The sequence below is a fragment of the Schistocerca cancellata genome, chromosome 3 (genome assembly GCF_023864275.1).
Source record: "Schistocerca cancellata isolate TAMUIC-IGC-003103 chromosome 3, iqSchCanc2.1, whole genome shotgun sequence".
NCBI classification, from domain to species: Eukaryota; Metazoa; Arthropoda; class Insecta; order Orthoptera; family Acrididae; genus Schistocerca; species Schistocerca cancellata.
Window position 1 is genome coordinate 805,255,382 of NC_064628.1, and position 21,215 is coordinate 805,276,596.

General features: G+C 40.7%; 1 protein-coding gene across 3 annotated transcripts in view; it reads left to right on the forward strand.

The window, feature by feature from the left end:
* LOC126175866 (integrin alpha-PS1) overlaps positions 1-21,215 on the forward strand; it is a 618,855-nt gene that overhangs the window by 525,570 nt on the left and 72,070 nt on the right. For all 3 annotated transcript variants that reach the window (XM_049922880.1, XM_049922881.1, XM_049922882.1), the window contains 2 exons: positions 15,686-15,942; positions 16,073-16,322. In XM_049922880.1, the coding sequence (XP_049778837.1) occupies positions 15,686-15,942; positions 16,073-16,322 (507 nt within the window). The remainder of the gene's footprint in view (positions 1-15,685; positions 15,943-16,072; positions 16,323-21,215) is intronic.

Sequence of the window (21,215 nt, forward strand, 5' to 3'; positions counted from 1 at the left end):
ATATTCTATAATAACTTTTTATGATAATTAAATTTCTGTGATCTACTGGTTAAATCGTACAACACTTTTAACCATGCTTCCATATGCCATTAACCACAATCATCAGAGTAGGTTCATTACTAACTGCATTCTATATGTTAGCCAGTACTAAGTGTAAAACCCAGTGCTGCCAAAACACATATAATCAAGAGGGCCTGTGAGAGAATACACTTGAAATACACTCCTGGAAATTGAAATAAGAACACCGTGAATTCATTGTCCCAGGAAGAAGAAACTTTATTGACACATTCCTGGGGTCAGATACATCATATGATCACACTGACAGAACCACAGGCACATAGACACAGGCAACAGAGCATGCACAATGTCGGCACTAGTACAGTGTATATCCACCTTTCGCAGCAATGCAGGCTGCTATTCTCCCATGGAGACGATCGTAGAGATGCTGGATGTAGTCCTGTGGAACCGCTTGCCATGCCATTTCCACCTGGCGCCTCAGTTGGACCAGCGTTCGTGCTGGACGTGCAGACCGCGTGAGACGACACTTCATCCAGTCCCAAACATGCTCAATGGGGGACAGATCCGGAGATCTTGTTGGCCAGGGTAGTTGACTTACACCTTCTAGAGCACGTTGGGTGGCACGGGATACATGCGGACGTGCATTGTCCTGTTGGAACAGCAAGTTCCCTTGCCGGTCTACGAATGGTAGAACGATGGGTTCGATGACGGTTTGGATGTACCGTGCACTATTCAGTGTCCCCTCGACGATCACCAGTGGTGTACGGCCAGTGTAGGAAATCGCTCCCCACACCATGATGCCGGGTGTTGGCCCTGTGTGCCTCAGTCGTATGCAGTCCTGATTGTGGCGCTCACCTGCACGGCGCCAAACACGCATACGACCATCATTGGCACCAAGGCAGAAGCGACTCTCATCGCTGAAGACGACACGTCTCCATTCGTCCCTCCATTCACGCCTGTCACGACACCACTGGAGGCGGGCTGCACGATGTTGGGGCGTGAGCGGAAGACGGCCTAGTGGTGTGCGGGACCGTAGCCCAGCTTCATGAAGACGGTTGCGAATGGTCCTCGCCGATACCCCAGGAGCAACAGTGTCCCTAATTTGCAGGGAAGTGGCGGTGCGGTCCCCTACGGCACTGCGTAGGATCCTACGGTCTTGGCGTGCATCCGTGCGTCGCTGCGGTCCGGTCCCAGGTCGACGGGCACGTGCACCTTCCGCCGACCACTGGCGACAACATCGATGTAATGTGGAGACCTCACGCCCCACGTGTTGAGCAATTCGGCGGTACGTCCACCCGGCCTCCCGCATGCCCACTATACGCCCTCGCTCAAAGTCCGTCAACTGCACATACGGTTCACGTCCACGCTGTCGCGGCATGCTACCAGTGTGAAAGACTGCGATGGAGCTCCGTATGCCACGGCAAACTGGCTGACACTGACGGCGGCGGTGCACAAATGCTGCGCAGCTAGCGCCATTCGACGGCCAACACCGCGGTTCCTGGTGTGTCCGCTGTGCCGTGCGTGTGATCATTGCTTGTACAGCCCTCTCGCAGTGTCCGGAGCAAGTATGGTGGGTCTGACACACCGGTGTCAATGTGTTCTTTTTTGCATTTCCAGGAGTGTACCTCCTGACCTGGAGTTTTTACTCATTTAATAATGATTATGATAAAATCTCTACCACCACCACCACCACCACCACCACCACCACCACCACCACCACCACCAACAACAACAACAACAACAACATTATTGGCAATATTCCTACTGAGCTGTATAATAGATTCTAACCTGGGAGGGAATGATGAAATTATGTGAAGTGGGCTCCATTTGACATAGCTAATACATGATTGGTGAGTTACACTTGTCCAAAAGCTAATCTGAGTGCAAGAAACAGTAAAGAGAGTGATGATACGTGAAGTGAGAGAATTTTTGTGAAAAAAATGAGTTGCATACCAAGCCAGTGTTGCAAGGAGTAGGGTACTTAAAACAGAAATAGTACCAACTCTCAAGTGTATCTTCTTGTGACTGAAATCACTTATGACTGTTTATATGCATACATCGATATTCTTTTATCTGACACATTTATTTGCCCAAGGACTTTTTTGTTTTTTATGTTTCTCAGCTTTATTTTTTTTATAGTTTCACAGTTTCTGTGAATGTAAAAGTTTGCAGCCTTTCGTGACTGTTTTCTGTGACAGTAAAATGTTATGGGTGATTAAGCTGATTTATTTTCTTCTTGTGCTTCTTCAACAAATATGATATTTAGGTATTTGTAGAGCCAGAAGACTGCAGAAGAAAATCACAGCACATAGAGTTGGAATGTTTTTAACTATGTTTTTGCAGTCATCACATTAACTTTTCTGAACAATTACAGTGTGTTCACATGTTCTCGTAAGCAACTTTACAAAGCATAATTCTGTCAATTCAAGATCAACATTTAGTTGCCTCCTTTTAGAATAATGCCAATAAAAACTTCACCCTTCCATTGAACAGAAGTCCATGCACATAAAAATAACATTGTGCTGGAATGAACCAACATTACTGTTTTGTTTTACACTAACAAAATTGTCATTTCATTGGTAAGCATTCTGTTTGGACAACAGCAGTGCTTAGTAATGCTTAGAAATAAAAATAAATGTTCATGGATATTTTGCAGTATTAATCTATTTAAATTAGTTTATCTCTTCATTTCTAAAACATTTTGGAGTTCTATGACAAATTCGAGAACAGAAATATTGTTGTCTTACAACTATAATCTTCTTGTTGGTAATTAAACTCCCCAATGAACAGCAGTATCACAAATTTATTGGTGTTGTATACGCAATATTTTGTTCAGTTTCTGTCTTCATGTACTGCTGTGAAGAACTGAATAATACCTCTGTTTTTTACTGTGTGGACTAGTGTTACTAACTTACTCCGAGTTGGAAGCTGCGTTGACCACGTCTCACAGGCTTTGGCTGCTGCCCTGGGCTGTGGTGGCATCTGTACACTTGAGATGAATTCAGTGCCACCTCTGGAACATATAGCATTACCTGAGATTTCAGATGGTGCTGCACCTTCCGATTTGCATGTCGTGGCCAGTTGACACTTACCTTACAGTGATTGACAAACAATGGTGGTGTCATGAATATCTGGGTGGAAGGTAAATGTTGGTACTGGCTGCATGACTGTTCCCATACACTTTGCCCACTGCTGGAAGTACATCTGAACCAGCACAGGATGCCTCACCTGTGGAGACAGTGGCTGACCTTCCTGAGAGGTCAGGACAAGTGCAGAGGGTGGGATTGCTTGATATTGGGACTCCAGTGTTAGGTGGGTGATGGTGCCCCTCAGGGAAATGGTAGGCAATTCAGGAAAAAAGGCCAGTATCCACTCTGTTTGCTGGGATTTGGGGGGGGGGGGGGGTCCCGTCAAAGATGTGGGGGAGGCTCTGCTGGCAGCGATTGAACACGTTGGTCGCCCCTGCCTGCAAATCATGACTTACGTCAGAATGAGTTATGCCTGCCATGTGGGTTTAGAGGCTGTCCTCAGTTCCTATAAGTGGTTGACTGATTTGATGAAAACAGCTAGCCTCACTCTTGAGGTGGAAGCAGAATTGTTGTTCTGTAGCATCATTTGCAGAACTGGTCATGGACCTCTGGTTTGGAGCCATGTGGAAGGCTTAAACCAGAGGCTCAGACAATTCTGTGATGATTTTGGATGCAGATTTCTTGACCTTGGCTATCAGGTGGAGAAATTTAAGCCCCCCTCAATCTGTGAGGTGTGCTCTACATGCAGGAACTGGCTACTAGGGTAATGGAGTGTGTGCGCTGTGTATACAGGGTGTTACAAAAAGGTACGGCCAGACTTTCAGGAAACATTCCTCACACACAAATAAAGAAAAGATGTTATGTGGACATGTGTCGGGAAACGCTTAATTTCCATGTTAGAGCTCATTTTAGTTTGTTCTTCCACCTACGCTCAATGGAGCATGTTATCATGATTTCATAAGGGATACTCTACCTGTGCTGCTAGAACATGTGCCTTTACAAGTACGTCACAACATGTGGTTCATGCACGATGGAGCTCCTGCACATTTCAGGCCAAGTGTTCGTATGCTTCTCAACAACAGTCGGTGACTGATGGATTGGTAGAGGCGGACCAATTGCATGGCCTCCACACTCTCCTGACCTCAACCCTCTTGACTTTCATTTATGGGGGCATTTGAAAGCTCTTGTCTACGCAGCCCCGGTACCAAATTTAGAGACTCTTCGTGCTCATATTGTGGACAGCTGTGATACAATATGCCGTTCTCCAGGGCTGCATCAGGGATTCCACACGACGGAGGGTGGATGCATGTATCCTCGCTAACGGAGGACATTTTGAACATTTCCTGTAACAAAGTGTTTGAAGTCACACTGGTACGTTCTGTTGCTGTGTGTGTCCATTCCATGATTAATGTGATTTGAAGAGAAGTAATAAAATGAGCTCTAACATGGCAAGTAAGCGTTTCCGGACACATGTCCACATAACATATTTTCTTTCTTTGTGTGTGAGGAATGTTTCCTGGAAGTGTGGCCGTACCTTTTTGTAACACCCTGTATGTGGCTTTTTTTAAGACACAGGAATCTGTAAACAGGCCTGATAAGATGTGTTCCAATTCCAGACAGGGTAGCATTCATTGTACCTGATCTGAAAATAAAAATGTTAATATACACTTAAGACCCAAAGAAACTGATACCCCTGTCTGATATCGTATGGGGACCCCGCTGGCATGCAGAAGTTCCACAGCACAATGCAACATGGACTCGACTAATGTCTGAAGTAGTGCTGGAGGGAATTGACACTGTGAATCCTACAGGGTTGTCCATAAATCTGTAAGAGTATTAGGGGTGGAGATCTCTTCTAAATAGCATGTTGCAAGGCATCCCAGATATTCTCAATAATGTTCATGTATGGGGAGTGTGGTGACCAGCAGAAGTGTTTAAACTCAGAAGAGTGTTCCTGGAGCCACTGTGTAGCAATTCTGGATGTGTGGGGTGTCACATTGTCCTGCTATAATTGCCCAAGTCCGTTGGAATGCACAATGGACATGAATGGATGCAGGTGATCCAACAAGGTGCTTATGTATTTGTCACCTGACAGAGTTGTATCTATTGTATCTGTATTTGAATATGCATGCGTATACCAGTTTCTTTGGCACTTCAGTGCAGTATTAGTCAAATGCAGAAGTGTCTGTGGATAGGTCCTGGAAGTAGTCTCACTTATAAATGTTAACAGTGATTGTATAGTACTAGGGACAGCAAGCTTATGAAACCAGATGTTAATAGGAATGAAATACTAAACTACAACTGGAATGTATATTGGAAAGGTAGGTTGAATGCTGGAGGTGGAGGCTTGTATTCATAAAAAGTACAATAATATTGAATGACATTAGTACAGATTCAGGATGCTAAATAATGTGGGCGAAGATAAGTATTAAAGGTAGATCAATCATGGTCATCAGATGTTTTTATGGACCCACTGCCTGAACAGCAGTATTGACAGAACATTCCCAGAATTTTTCCACTCTGTTAAGAACAGGGAATCGGGGATCATAAGGCCATTACAGCATCAGTGAATATGGCTGTAACTAGGAATAGAATGAAAGGTTGGAAGATCTTCCTGTGTAGCAAGAGCAACAAGGAAGAGATTTTAGATTACCTGACAGACAAAACAAGACAAAGCTCCACATTCTGGCCATGATGGGCCAGGTGGGACCACTGTGTCATCCTCTGCCAGTGGTGTCATTAGATGCATTATGGAAGCATGTGGCATTATCACAACACTCACCCGGCCATTTTCGGCTTTCTTCACCTTGCAGCTGCAAATTATTACTGAAGTAGCTTCTCAGCCATCATTGTGAGGCTGAGTGCACCCCATTTCAGTCCTTCCACCCAGGCAAAATCTCTAGTGGTACCAGTAACTGAACTTGGATCTTCTGCATATCAGCCAAATGCACTGGCTACTTAGCTACAGAGGCAGATTTACCTGACAGGCTAAGCTGAAATTTTCATCTCAAGCACTGACAATGTTGACTATCAATGGCCAAAGTTAAAGAGCATTGTACAGAACACATTAGACAGGTATGTGCCAAGCAAAGTTGTGAGGGATGGAAAAGACTCACTGTGGTTTGACGACCATGTCAGAAAGCTACTTTGGGAGTATAGAGAGTTTCGTGATGGAACTGACCTGGATTTCATCATCTTGTCCTTGGTAACACAAGTCTCAACCACTTCAAAGTTTAAAATCTAACTGATTGTGAGATGTTGTTTGTGTACTGGTGTACGTTGCATACTATTTTAAATGACACTAACACAGACATTTTTATTCCATGCAAAGTTCAATTATTGAGTGTGGTGACCAGTTTATCTAGTACTAAATATTATTAGCTCCCATATACATTTCAGAACTCACAGTACTTAACCGTCACTGTTCAGTGACGAAGGTGAATGTTCTACTGTGGCACAAAAACAATGTTCACATTTATATAAAAACAACACAGTTCACACTTAGCACAGCCCTTTAGTATTTCATCAGAAATAATTACACTGCAAAAGTTCATTTAAGTCGGTCCATAATTAGATCCACCATGTCCAATAATCACTAGTTCCATGATAATAGTTTGATTTTAGGTCATTTTAAAGGTCCGCTCAGCATAAATTCCTGTTGGGTTTCATCCACCATCCGTTTGTTCCATTCCTCTTTCATACACACTTTAAATGGTTTATTTATCGAGACATAAAGAAGTTGCAGTTGCAACTTAAGTCCTCCCAGAAAAACAAGCAGCTCTGTATTTCCCTGTCTCAGTTTCTCTTTCACAGAATTTTTCAAATGACTACTAAACTGATCTAGCACAAGAAGAGAACTCTTGTTCAGTAAAGCACCTTCCCTTCTCTCCCACACTCTGTTAATCCATAATTTCATACTAGGCTCATTCATGCAGCCCTAGTCATGTGCATGAACAGCAACACCTGGTAGTATTTCAGAATGTTTGGCATTGTTTTGCACTTGAAAATGATCACTGTATTAAGTTTAGTACCATCAACACGACATAAGGACAACAGTTTGCTGCATTTTTTCACATCCACTTACTTTTATAGTGACAGTTTTAGCACCTTTCACATCGACAGTTCTGTTACTCAGCACGCCATAAGTCACAAGAAATTCATCCATATTTGGCGTAGTTCTGACCAGCATTCTTTTGATGTTGAATAATAAAGTGATGGAAATATAATATTTTCTCTTCGTATTCTTGTGGCATTTTCTGAGATATTTTAGTTTTAGTTCGCATGCTAAGTCCATGACATAAACCTGTAGCACCAACCAACTCCACCCTTGAAGTCTGTTAAGTTCCATTGTAGCACTAGCTTATGATCATGTGTTTGAATCATTTTTGTATTAATTCCAATGCCATTTTGATGGTATCCTTGAATCTATTTCAATACAGCATCTTCTAGTTTTGGCCATTTTGCATTCAGTGTTCTATTTGCGCATTTAGTCTTCCTCATTATTTCAGTTCTTCTTTACTAGCCCACCAATTGTGAATGGTTTTTAATGTTGGTGAAGGGCTGAACTGCTGCTCAGCTGCTCTGTTTCCATGTTCTTCTGCATAAGCTATTACTTTCAGTTTATAGCTCACATCATATGGATACCTTTTATTTCTTTCCATTATGAAACTGACTACTAACAAAAATATTGCACTGTTACCAATAACACAAATCACTTTCCGTTCAAGTTCACTGGCACCGTAGACTGCAATAACCCATCATAGGCTACAAAGTTTTGGGTTTGTGATGGCAGGGCAGGAGGGAGACAGTGTCAGCAAGCTTGTAAATCTCTGCATATCACATTCCTCACATCAGTGCACTGCTGCTGCCAGTTGAATCCAGTGTTGCCAGATAGAGATAGGTTTCCTTTGGCATCAGATATATGGCCATTTTTAAGACTGGCAGGAATTTTAAATAAAAAACTGGACATTTTTTATATTAATTTTGAGTAGAAGATGCATCTGAATTTTGGAGGCAGTTTTTCAAAGAAAAAAAGTGTGTCTTATAATCCTTAAAATATGGTATAGAAGGGCGTAAGAACAAACAGTTATTTTTGAAACCACAATATGATTTGAAAGTTTGCTATGTTGTGTTTTGTAGTTTTGAATGAAGTACAAGAACGAATGTGGTTTTGGCTTATATAAAATGTTGCTGGTCAGAAATCTAGAAAAATACATCTTCATTATTATCCTTAAGTAGTGTGGATATCCTTGTTTGCATGTATGAGTGCCGTATTGCAGATTGTAGTGAACTACATGAAATTAATAATGAATGAGTTAATTAACCAGTGCTGTAAGTCATATTGTACAGAAAAATTGGTGTAGCATAGGTATGTAGTCAAAGTTTGAATCTAACTGTGGTTATGACAAAATCTGCAGTGGAAATTGTCAGTTGTTCTGAACTTCAACTTTAATCATTTCAGAGGTAATTGAAAATATGTTGCTGGAAAGTTGGAATGCTTAGTTTTTTGTTGGTGTGGGTCATATGTTATTATGCTGATTAGCTCACAAAGTCTTTCACATATTGAACTATAGTGCTAATCAGCTGTAATTTTTAATTAATGTGCTCTATAGTCAAACTAATTGTATCAACAGAATTAGTACAATCAAAATAAGAATCTGAATAACAAATTCCAGTGATATTATATTTAAATAAACCTTGAGATCTTCATGTAAGTGTTATATGCCAACAGGTAAATGTATTGAAAATAAGATTAAAATTAGCAAAAAAATGGTTATTTATGGTTGCAGATAAAAAACAACAGATGGGAAGAATCCACCTACTGTGTCACAGTTTCACTGCAAATTTAAAAGTACCCAAAGCATCAAAGACAAACGGAAACAAACAATGCCAAAATTAGTGTAAGGAGGGTCATGCATGAAGAGTTGAATGAATTTGAAAGTAAAATTCTACATACCAACTTGATAAAAAATCCAAGAATTATGGTCTTTTGTTAAATCAGTAAATGGATCAAAATCAGCTGTCCAGACACTTTGCGATCATGATGGCATTGAAAAGAAGGATGGCACAGGAAAGGATAAAATATTAAATGTATTTTTCCAAAATTGTTTTACAGAGGAGAGATCACACTGTACTCCTCCTCTAAAATGCCACACAAATGACAAAAGATAGGTATTAAAGTAACTGACTGAAATCACTCAACAGAGGAAAAGCCTCTGGACTTGATGGGATACCAGTTCAACACTATATAGAATATGTGAAAGAACTTGTACCTCTCCTAGCAGGAGTGTACTACAGGTCTATGGAGGAGTAAAGCATTTGTAATGATTGGAAAAATGCACTGGTCACTCTGCTTTCGAGAAGGGTCGTTGAACAGACATACATGACTATAGCACTATACCTCTGATGTAGATCTGTTGAAGAATTTTGGCTCGCATTTTATGACATATCTGGAGACTGAATCAACATGGGTTCTGAAAACAACAATCATGTGAAACCCAACGGTCTCTGTCCACGATACCCAAAAAGCATTAGATACAGGCGCACAATTAAATGCTGTGTTTCTGGATCTCTGGAAGGCATTTGATACAGTTCCATAATCCAAATGAACAGAATATGAGTGTATGGAATATCAGACCAGCTGTGTGATTGGACTGGAGAGTTTCTAGCAAACAGAGCACAGCATGTCATTCTCAGGGGAGAGAAGTCTTCAGACATAAAAGTAACTTCAGTTGTACCACAAGGAGTGTTATTGGACAATTACTTTTCACAATATATTTTTATGGATGATATTGTTGTGTACAGAGAACTCACAACACTGGAGGATTGCAGTGAAATGCAAGAAGACTTGCAGAGGATTGAAGCTTATTGCAAAGAGTGGTAGTTGATCTTCTGCATGTACAAGTGTAATGTACTGCATATAATTGGACAGAAAGATCCTCTATTGTATGATTACACAATTGTGAAACAATCACCAGAAGTAGTTACTTTCACAAATTATTAAGGAGTGTGCATACAGAGTGATTTGAAGTGGACTGACCATATAAAATTAATCACAGGTAAGGCAGAGATGCCAGACTTAAGATTCATTGAAAGAACCTCAGCAACTGTTGTCCATCAACAAAGGAGTTAGCTTCCAAAACACTCATTCAACTAGTACTTCAATATTGATCATCAGTCTAGAACCCATACCAGAGAGAGAGATTGATAGAGGAAATAGGGAAGATGTTAATAACAGCATCACATCGACAGTGTCGCAGAGGTGCTCAGCCAACTCTAGTGACAGACACTGCAAGAGTAGTGATTTTTGTATCACAGTGTAGTTTACTGTTAAATTTTCAAGAGCATAGCTTCTTGGAAGAATCAACCAATATATTGCTCCCTCCTATGTATACCATATGAAAAGATCGTAAAGATAAAATCAGAGAGTTTTGAGGCCACATGGAGCCTTACCAGCAATTGTTTTTCCCACAAACCATTTGCAACTGGAAGGGGGTAAGGGGGGGGGGGGGGGGAGTGACATAGGTACACAAAGTACCCTCCACCACACACTGTGAGGTGGCTTGCAGAGAATAGGCATAAATGTAGATAGTGAAAGGAGTAAAAACAGCCACTTGTCATATAGTTGATGCGTTGTGCAGTTGATGGGTACATAAACAACACTGAAAACCATTGCTAAGCTTTGGGACAATGTCCCCCTTCTGATGTACGAGGATTGACTGAAAAGTAATGCCTACACCTTCGTTACTCTTCAACAGTTGGTAGCATTGGTATGTGACAAGTATTGACTTGTTCCATAGCCTCTTCTCTACAGCTCCAATTGGCGTGAAGCCTTAGCATTGAATGGTTGTGTTGTTATAGTATAAAGTATGGAACCCTGTGCAGACGGTCACTCAATGCAATTTAAGCAATGTGCAGTCATTGAATTCTTTTCAGCAGAAGGTGTCACCCCAAAGGAGATTCATCAGAGAATGAAAACAGTTTATGGTGACTGTGTTGATGTGAGTACTGTGCGTCGTTGGGCAAGTAAGTTTAAAGATGCTGAGGGGGGAACGTCTGACCTGTGTGACAAACAAAGAGATGTACTTCCTGTGACAGCAACCACCGCGTTTCACAAGCAAAATTTTGACTGATTGATTCAGGACAATCGTCATATCATTCAGAGAGAAATTGCAAGCACAATCATGATTTCACAAGAACGTGTGGGTCACATTATTCCTTTGCTTGGCTATTGGAAGATCTGTGCACAATGGGTACCCCAGATGCTGACTCCTGAAATGAAAGCACACAGACTTGAAATTTGCCAGGAACTCCTCCTACATTATGAGAATGAAGGTGATGCCTTTCTCCATTCAATTGTGACAGGAGACAAAACATGGGTACACCATTACGACCCGGTGATGAAATGTCAGTCTATGAAATATCGACACAAAGACTTGCCCAGAAAAAGAAATTCAAGACGCAGCCCTCAGCTGAAAAAATCATGGCCACAGTGTTCTTGGATGCAGATGGTGTTATCCATGTTGATTTCCTTGATCGTGGAACAAAAATAAATTCAGAGTGTTACATCACAACGCTGCAATCTCTGAAATGACGGCTAAAAAGTGTCCGAAAGGAAAAGGGAAATGTTTTCCTGCAGCATGACAACTCCACACCACACACTTCACATGCCACCATAGCAGAACTTCAGAATCTGAACTTTGGCCTCCATACAGTCCAGATTTGGCACCGTGTGACTTCTGTCTGTTTCTGATAATGAAAGGTGATCTGTGCGGACATCATTATGCTTCTGATAAAGATGGTGAGAGAACTGTGAGACTGTGTTTGTGGAAACAGAGTTTCAACTTCTCCTGTGATGGCTTCAGAAAACTTGTTCATCGTTGGCAGAAATGTATCAAATTGGCTGGTGATTATGTGGAAAAGTGAATATTGGTAATTAAAGATCACATTCTAAGGATTATTTCTGCATTTGATTTATTAAAATATTCCCATCCAAACCCAATTAATGAAGGTGGAGGCATTACTTTTCATTCAACCCTCGTAATAAACAAAAACACATAAACATGCATGGCTAAATTATCCTGGCTTGACTACTTTGTGTTTGCACTACATCTGACTGGGGTGATGGATTGTGTTAGGTGTAATGGGTGAGGGGAGCAAGGAGATGTGGAAGGGACAGGACAGATGGAAAGAAGGGAGGCTGACACCTAGGAGGGATAGAACATAAGAAAGTGGGAATAGGAATGTGTATTGGTGGGCCCACATGGTGCAGGCAAAGAAAGAAGTTGTGTATGGCACACAGAGAAGTGGAGTAGGTGGTTGGGGAAAGTGGGAAGACAGGGCAGAGGGAAAGGGAGACTGCAAAGAGAAAAGTGTGCAGGTTAATGAAGTGAAGTGGGAGACTAGGGGACAGTGGTGGAATTGAGTGTAACTGGCTATGAAAGAGGGACTAATGAAGATTGAGGCTAACTTCATGGTCACTCTGTTGAAAACAATTACTCACCCCAGTTAGCAAAGATATTTGGAGACTGTTGTGGGAGAGAGAGAGAGAGAGAGAGAGAGTTTGTTTTCATGTACAACTTGTTTATGGGCATATCCTGTATCAATTTTACCTGGGTGCAGGTATTTATGATAGACTTTCAATATGGTGGCAATTGGAAAGACCAGGGCCTTCATGACATTGAAGATGGGAGTTCTCCAAGCACAGACATAATGATTTGACCATGATGCAATACTCAGATACATCAAGTCGTACACAGTATGTTTGTCACTGAGTTAGCCAATACAAGATATGACAACATAACATTAACATACAGTCATCCCATTTGCCAGAGGCACAGGGAAAACTAATGCCTAAACATAGCAGCTACATCTAATTCATTTAGTCACCTGTCAGTTTCTTCTTACTAAGAAGAAATTTACAAAGATGTGGAACCTGCAAATGCATAACACAAAATGCTGTTAAAACGCTATGGAACATAAGAGAATCATTCTATGTATCTGTATCACTTACTCTGTGAATTATAGCTCCCTCTCAGTATTAGTGCTTCCGTTGGGCCAGAGGATACAATTTGTAAGACAATGGACACAGTTTTGGAAGGTATGAGTTTAATGTACTCATTTAGTCATTCTGTTTGAGCGTTTTCTGCAGTTTATCTCAACCAGTCATGCAAATATCAGGATAGGTTCTTCAAAAAAATTGTTGTCACTTTCATGCTCCACCTATATATTTTTCACAGATTCTATGGATCAGTGCAAGTCAGAACACATCAACCAAGTGACTACATAAATCACAAATGTTGGTAATAGAAAATGGTAAAATTTTAATAATGACCCAAAACAAAAGTTTTGCATTGTTATATACTTATTTTCAGCCATGCTGGAAACTGATTGAAAATGAAATCTTTGTCTAGTATTCACTATAGTTTCTTTTGTATGAATCCATGCAGTAAATCATGAAGCCTATGAGGGAATTCATATAGAGGAGTGGCAGTGGTTGGACATTGACCAGCATGAAGTTCATGGATTAACATTAGAAGACATTCAGATTCCTCATTCTGGACTGTTTATATCCTTGTGAATGCACATAGGTCTCAATAAACAGGAGACACTGGGAGAGAATATAATGAAACTAAAAAAGTAAATATACTTTGATGTTTCATTGTTAGTGGAACTTATTCACATAGTGAAGACATCGGCACTCACAATCTGCACAAAAGTGTGAGTGTGACAATTCCCAAAAGGCTTCTCATCCATTTTCAGTCTCAAGAATTTAAAATGCTTGGCTTCACTGATTATTTGAAGTTCATGGAATAAAAATAAAAGAAAAAGAAACTTGATTTTTATGAAAGTACTGTATTGAGAACTGAGTTGTGCTTTGTTGCAGTTAAGTGACATTCTGTTCTCAGTTAAAGTCATGAGCTGATATTATCCACTACCCTATTACTTAAACACATATGTTATATCTGTCATCCTTCACAGTGGCACTTGAGCCATCTACAATTATAAAAATTGTTGAATCATCTGTTCTGTTTAATGACAAGTCAGTGACATATATAAAATAGTACAGTGGACCTAGAACAAAACCCTAAGGCTCACCAGCTTCACACAACTTCATTCAGATCCACATTCATTTCCCATTTGTTGACACTACAGAACAACCTTATGCTTAATGTTTGATAGTTAGAAAAAGAACCATTGGTGAATTTTTTCGTTATACCATGATTCTCCAGACTGCTTTCGTCAGGTCAACGAAGGGACCTCAACTTATTATCTAGTTCTGCAGTTGCCTAACAACTCAAAAGAATAAGTTACATTTCTGTTGTTGCTCCACTCATGAAGCCTTACTGCAAATTATGTGAGATATGTTACTGTTACCACTCTTTTACATGTAGCCATTTCAAAGGCTTTGAAACACTGGTCGTATAAGATGCTCATTCTGTAATTGTCTACCTTATCAGTTTCTCTGTTTTTGTAAAGTGGTTTTACTTCAGAATATTTTAATGTCTGGAAACAGACCCTTTGTCAAACACCTTCATAAGCATACTTGATGTTTCATCGTATGCATTTCAGTTTTTACTTTTCAGTGATTCCTGCAAACGTATGTCACATAACTGTGTAGGCATACCAGCTTGTAAAAGTTTTCATGCAACACATTATCAATGAAACTTTAATTTCACTTGCCAGCTATCAACAGGAGATGGTTATTAAATATTGTGCACAGCTTTGGTAGATCACCAGTGACATATTCCCATAAAAGAGTTCACAACTTATAAGAGTGTTTTAATTTTGCTTTGAGAGCTCTTCCTATGCTCCTGGAATTATGCAAGGGTTCTTGAGTGTTCTAAAGTATTATCTGCAGTGAAATCATCTAACTGAGCTATGACTGTTTATTGTACCATAATAGTTCTCCACTTCATACACTATATTCTGATACGATCGGTTATCCAAACTGGTAGCTTATCTTTGTACAATCTGAACTTGGATTCATCTGTAACAATCCTGACACAGGTATAGTGTAAACTCTTATTCTCCTTTCCTTCATACCTTTGTAGCTTTGTCAAAGCGACTGTATGTTGGAGACAGGAATGGGCTCTCTTAAACATAGCTAACCCTCGTACTCAGTCTGTCTTTGGTTTACGCAATATACCACAACCATTGTTTGTTAAGTCTTAGACCTCTCATCTCTAACACCCCACCCCATTCCCCATTCCTCTGCACCCTTCTATTGTTCTTAGGATTCTGTTCTAAAAAATAGTACTTGTTATTTTTAATACTTTTTAATATAATTTATTTTCAAATATTTGTTGATAAACTGTTTATGATATCTTTCCCTAATAACACTCACATCATTCTTTTATCATTTCTTTCTAATAATGTATTACAAAAGATTTTTAGCAACTTGTGTGTGTGTGTGTGTGTGTGTGTGTGTGTGTGAGAGAGAGAGAGAGAGAGAGAGAGAGAGAGAGAGAGAGAGAGATATGTAATTAAATTAACAGCATTTGCTCTGTTATTTTCATAGTGTGTAGCTTTAAGAATATTAGTATATACGGTAAGACAATTGCAGGTACAGCGTGCTTGCTGTACTTCAGTATATTCCATCATTCCAACTTAACTGAAAAGTCACTCGTGATTTATAGGTACTGCGTGCTGAGAGTCTTCCATCCAATGTTCTGCCTATGCGCACATTTGGCTATTCTTTGAGTGGTGGCCTAGACTTGGATCAGAATGGATATCCTGATCTTCTGATAGGTGCTTATGAGCAAGATAGCATTGTACTGCTACGTTCACGGCCTATCATTGACATTGTTACAACTGTCGAACCTGAACGGAACTTGCGCAGTATTGACCCTAATCATCTTGGCTGTAAGCGATACCCAGATGCTAACAATACCTGGTAAGATTTATTTTTATGCTTTATGAAGGTTTTAAGGTGGAAATGTAGGAATTTACTAATAGTGTAAGTGTACATTATATGATGTGCTTGAGAGTATTCTGAAATGGTAGATTGTGTTTATTTCTTCCAGCTTCACCTTCCGAACATGTTGTACTATAAAATCATTGGTCAAAAATTTTAGTCGAGGGACTCAGAGTGTAACACTCAATTATGCTATAGAAGCTGAAACATTTAACAACAGGAAGAAGTTTTCACGTGTGTATTTTGCCCCTGGAAGTTCCAAAAAATCAAATGTAAAGAAGAGACAAATTGTACTGAAACCAGATCTGTCCCATAAGGGTGATCTCAGACATTGTGAAGAGGAAACTGTTTTCATCAAGGTGAGTATACATAAGTATCAAATTGTAAGGTTTTCTTTCTGAAACAATAAACTGATTAAGGCTTCTGAAATAGTACGTGTTTCAAAAACAATTTTTGTACTTAAAAGAGATAAATAAACTAAAAATGTTTGTAATATGGGTAAACACAGAGTGCCAGAAGAAAGAGTCCTGTGAATTTCTTAGGACTGTATGGCTACATTGTCCTGGATGATTGTATTGTGCGAACACTACAGCTCATATGGCTGGGGACATATGGATTGTTCCCTGGGGCATGACACAGGTGCAAGACCTATCCGATGTGCCCACACAGCACATCTTACTCCAGTACCAATACTTGGTTATTCTATGCTGTCAGAGACAGGGCCACCTGTGAAAGCAGTCATGTCATATACTAGATATGCTGCAATTTTTGCACAGTGTTTAATGTGGGTATGACCACCACCAGCTGTCTACCTGAATGAATGATCACAACCAAAATGTGACCAAGGCTGAAGTTGATCTCCCAATGATAAAACATGCAATTGATCATAATTGCTAGATTTCAGTGGCTGCTACACAGCTTGTGCCATGGGATCCTCTCCCACAATGCTAGCTTCTCTGAATTACTAAACAGGTCGCCCTTGCAACATTGGAGGCAGTTCTGTAATCCTCCTGGCCTCAATCTCTGCTATCCCCTGTCTCACACCTACCTCCATCCCTGATTCATGACCCTAACTTTCTTCTTCTGTTCTAACCACCCCCACTTCCCTTTTCCTCCCAAATCAACTTCTCTTTGTCGTTGTGCACTACACACAACTGCCCCTCACTGCAGTCAGAATGAGCTCGTTATTGTCACATTCCTATCCTGTACACCTTTTGCCTTTCCCTGTAATTGTCAGCCATTCTTTCCAACCCTTTCTCCTGCCCCTCACCTCATTTCTCCCCTCGTGCAGTCCAATTGACACAATCTATCTCCTAAGCTGAGCTGAAATGCCTACGTGCAATGTAGTCTGCTGGAAAAATGTGGCAGGTGTGTGTGTGTGTGTGTGTGTGTGTGTGTGTGTGTGTGTGATGAGTTATGTAAACATAGGTGTGCAGTGCAGACTGTTCAATGAAAGGAAGAGGGAAGAATGTTCATGAGAGGGTCAATCTGAATGGCCTAGTGTCATCAGTGAAGAGTTGACAGAAAAAGTTGATGAGAAGATTCAGGAAAATGGGTGCTTTATTATTGACAAGCTTCAGCAACATTCCCTTAAGTTTCAAAGTCCGTAATTTATGCAGTAATGTGTGTGAGATGGATCCCGAGAATGTTGACGAATGAACACTGAACAAGTGTTTTGCACGTGCTTTGTAATTTTTGGAGTTCTATGGCAACTATGGTGATGAGTTCTTGAGTCAGATTGTGACTGGTGATGAAACATAAATTGTGTACTACACTCCAGAGGCCTTTACAAATGTCTGCTTGTGTCTGTGTATATGCGGATGGATATGTGTGTGTGTGTGTGTGTGCGAGTGTATACTTGTCCTTTTTTCCCCCTAAGGTAAGTCTTTCCGTTACCGGGATTGGAATGACACCTTACCCTCTCCCTTAAAACCCACATCCTTTCGTCTTTCCCTTTCCTTCCCTCTTTCCTGACGAAGCAACCGTTTGTTGCGAAAGCTTGAATTTTGTGTGTCTGTTTGTGTTTGTTTGTGTGTCTATCGACCTGCCAGCGCTTTTGTATGGCAAGTCTCATCATCTTTCTTTATATATATATATATATATATATATATATATATATATATATATATATATATAGTTATAATAGAAGGAAACATTCCATGAAGGAAAAATATACCTAAAAACAAAGATGATGTGACTTACCAAATGAAAGTGCTAGCAGGTCGACAGACACACAAACGAACACAAACATACACACAAAATTCAAGCTTTCGCAACAAACTGTTGCCTCATCAGGAAAGAGGGAAGGAGAGGGAAAGACGAAAGGATGTGGGTTTTAAGGGAGAGGGTAAGGCGTCATTCCAGTCCAGGGAGCGGAAAGACTTACCTTATGGGGAAAAAAGGACGGGTATACACTCGCACACACACACACACACATATCCATCCACACATATACAGACACAAGCAGACATATTTAAAGACCAATATAATTAAATATGTCTGCTTGTGTCTGTATATGTGTGGATGGATATGTGTGTGTGTGTGCGAGTGTATACCCGTCCTTTTTTCCCCATAAGGTAAGTCTTTCCGCTCCCGGGACTGGAATGACGCCTTACCCTCTCCCTTAAAACCCACATCCTTTCGTCTTTCCCTCTCCTTCCCTCTTTCCTGATGAGGCAACAGTTTGTTGCGAAAGCTTGAATTTTGTGTGTATGTTTGTGTTCGTTTGTGTGTCTGTCGACCTGCCAGCACTTTCATTTGGTAAGTCACATCATCTTTGTTTTTAGGTATATATATATATATATATATATATATAAAAGAAAGATGATGAGACTTACCAAACAAAAGCGCTGGCAGGTTGATAGACACACAAACATACACACAAAATTCTAGCTTTTGCAACCAACGGTTGCCTCGTCAGGAAAGAAGGAAGGAGAGGGAAAGACAAAAGGATTTGTGTTTTAAGGGAGAGGGTAAGGAGTCATTCCAATCCCGGGAGCGGAAAGACTTACCTTAGGGGGAAAAAGGACAGGTATACACTCGCACACACACATATCCATCCGCATATACACAGACACAAGCAGCATTTTCTATTTCCAGCAGAGAGTACGGGTGTAGGACAGTAAATCTTTGACGAGGGCTGTTTGGTTAAATCTGGGAGTGGGGCTGAAGGTGAGGCCTTTGGATAGGACAGAGGTTTCGGATTGGGAGAGAGGTTTGGAGGAAAGGTTAACTACTGAATTGGGGTGTTGTGGTTCCAGATTGTGTTGATTGGAATTTTGAGGTTTTGGAGGGAGTGGAGCTGGAAGTGGGAGATTGAGTAGATGGGAGAGACTGGGTTTGTGTGCAATGAGAGGAGGTTGAGGTTTGCTGGAAAGGTTGTGAAGGGTGAGTGAGTTGCCTTTCCGGAGGTGGGAAACCAGGAGATTGGATAGTTTTTTAAGGTGGAGGGTGGCATGTTGTTCTAATTTGCGGTTGGCCTGTAGGAGAATGCTCTGAACAACCGGTGTAGATGTGGGAGAGGAAAGATTGAGGACTTTTATTAAGGATAGGAGTTGATGGGTGTGTTGATTGGCTGAGTGGATGTGTAGGTGAAGGATTAGGTGGGTGAGGGCAATGGATTGTTCGGTTTGGAACTGGTATAGGGACTGATGGAAAGAAGGGTTGCAGCCAGAGATGGGAACTTTAAGTGTGAGGCCTTTGGGGGTGATGCCAAATGTCAGACAAGCCTGAGAAAATAAAATATGGGAGTGTAATCTGGCTAGGGCGAAGGCATGTTTGCGGAGGGAATGTAAATAAAACTTAATGGGGTCGTTGTGGAGGTGTTGTGAGGGTGACATGGTACTAGAAGGTGGAAAGTGGAACAAGAGGCTGAAATGAAAATGAAAATAAATATAAAAATAAAAAAATATATGGGGAGAGATAAAGGTAAAACTAGAAGACAAATGGAGATCAGGTGTGAAAAAAGGCGAAAAAGGGTTGGTTAGAGCTGGGCTATGTTGAACTTGTGTAGGTAGATAATGATGTGCATAAAGGTTAGGTGGTTGTATTGCCGCCAAAACACGTTAAAGGGTGGAGATATACGGGAAAATTTCGAAAAAAACTACGTGAGGATGTATTAAAAGGAGTGGTTTGGTGGTGGCAGATTATGGAAATGAAGCTAACAATTGTCTGATGAAGAAATAATGACGTTAAAACCTGTGGGAAGCGGCTAAAAATGATCGGTGATGTGAGAAAAACGGAAATGAAAATAAAGCAAAAGTTATTGATACTAGCCGAAAAGGTTGTTTAATAGCTGAAAGGAACTGTTTGTGAACTGGAAACGGTGGATTTTATAGCAGCAAAGCGGGGCAAAAAAAAAAAATCCCACGTGGAATGTTTCCCTCTATTTTATATATATATATATATATATATATATATATATATATATATATATATATATATATATATATATATATATATATTTTCCACGAAGGAAAAATATACCTAAAAACAAAGATGATGTGACTTACCAAATGAAAGCGCTGGCAGGTCGACAGACACACAAACGAACACAAACATACACACAAAATTCAAGCTTTCGCAACAAACTGTTGCCTCATCAGGAAAGAGGGAAGGAGAGGGAAAGACGAAAGGATGTGGGTTTTAAGGGAGAGGGTAAGGAGTCATTCCAGTCCCGGGAGCGGAAAGACTTACCTTAGGGGGGAAAAAAGGACAGGTATACACTCGCGCGCACACACACACATATCCATCCGCATATACACCCATATATATATATATATATATATATATAAAAACAAAGATTCCATGATTTACCAAATGGGAAAGCGCTGGTAGATAGGCACAATAAAAAACACACAAACACACACACAAAATTTCAAGCTTTCGCAACCAACGGAAAGAGGGAAGGAGAGGGAAAGATGAAAGGATGTGGGTTTTAAGGGAGAGGGTAAGGAGTCATTCCAATCCCGTGATGGAAAGACTTACCTTAGGGGGAAAAAAGGACGGGTATACACTCGCGCACACACACATCTCCATCCACACGTATAGACATGCGTGTGGATTTTCAACGAAGGCCTAGTTGGTCAAAAGCTCACTTTCTGACAGTCTTTTCATCGGATCTATCTGTGACTCAGCATATCCTATGTATGGTGTGAAGCAACTATCCTTTTCACTTGTGCTTACCCAGGCAAAGTTAACAAGAAAGTCAGCTTTTCTTTTGTGTGTGTGTGTGGGGGGGGGGGGGGGGGGGG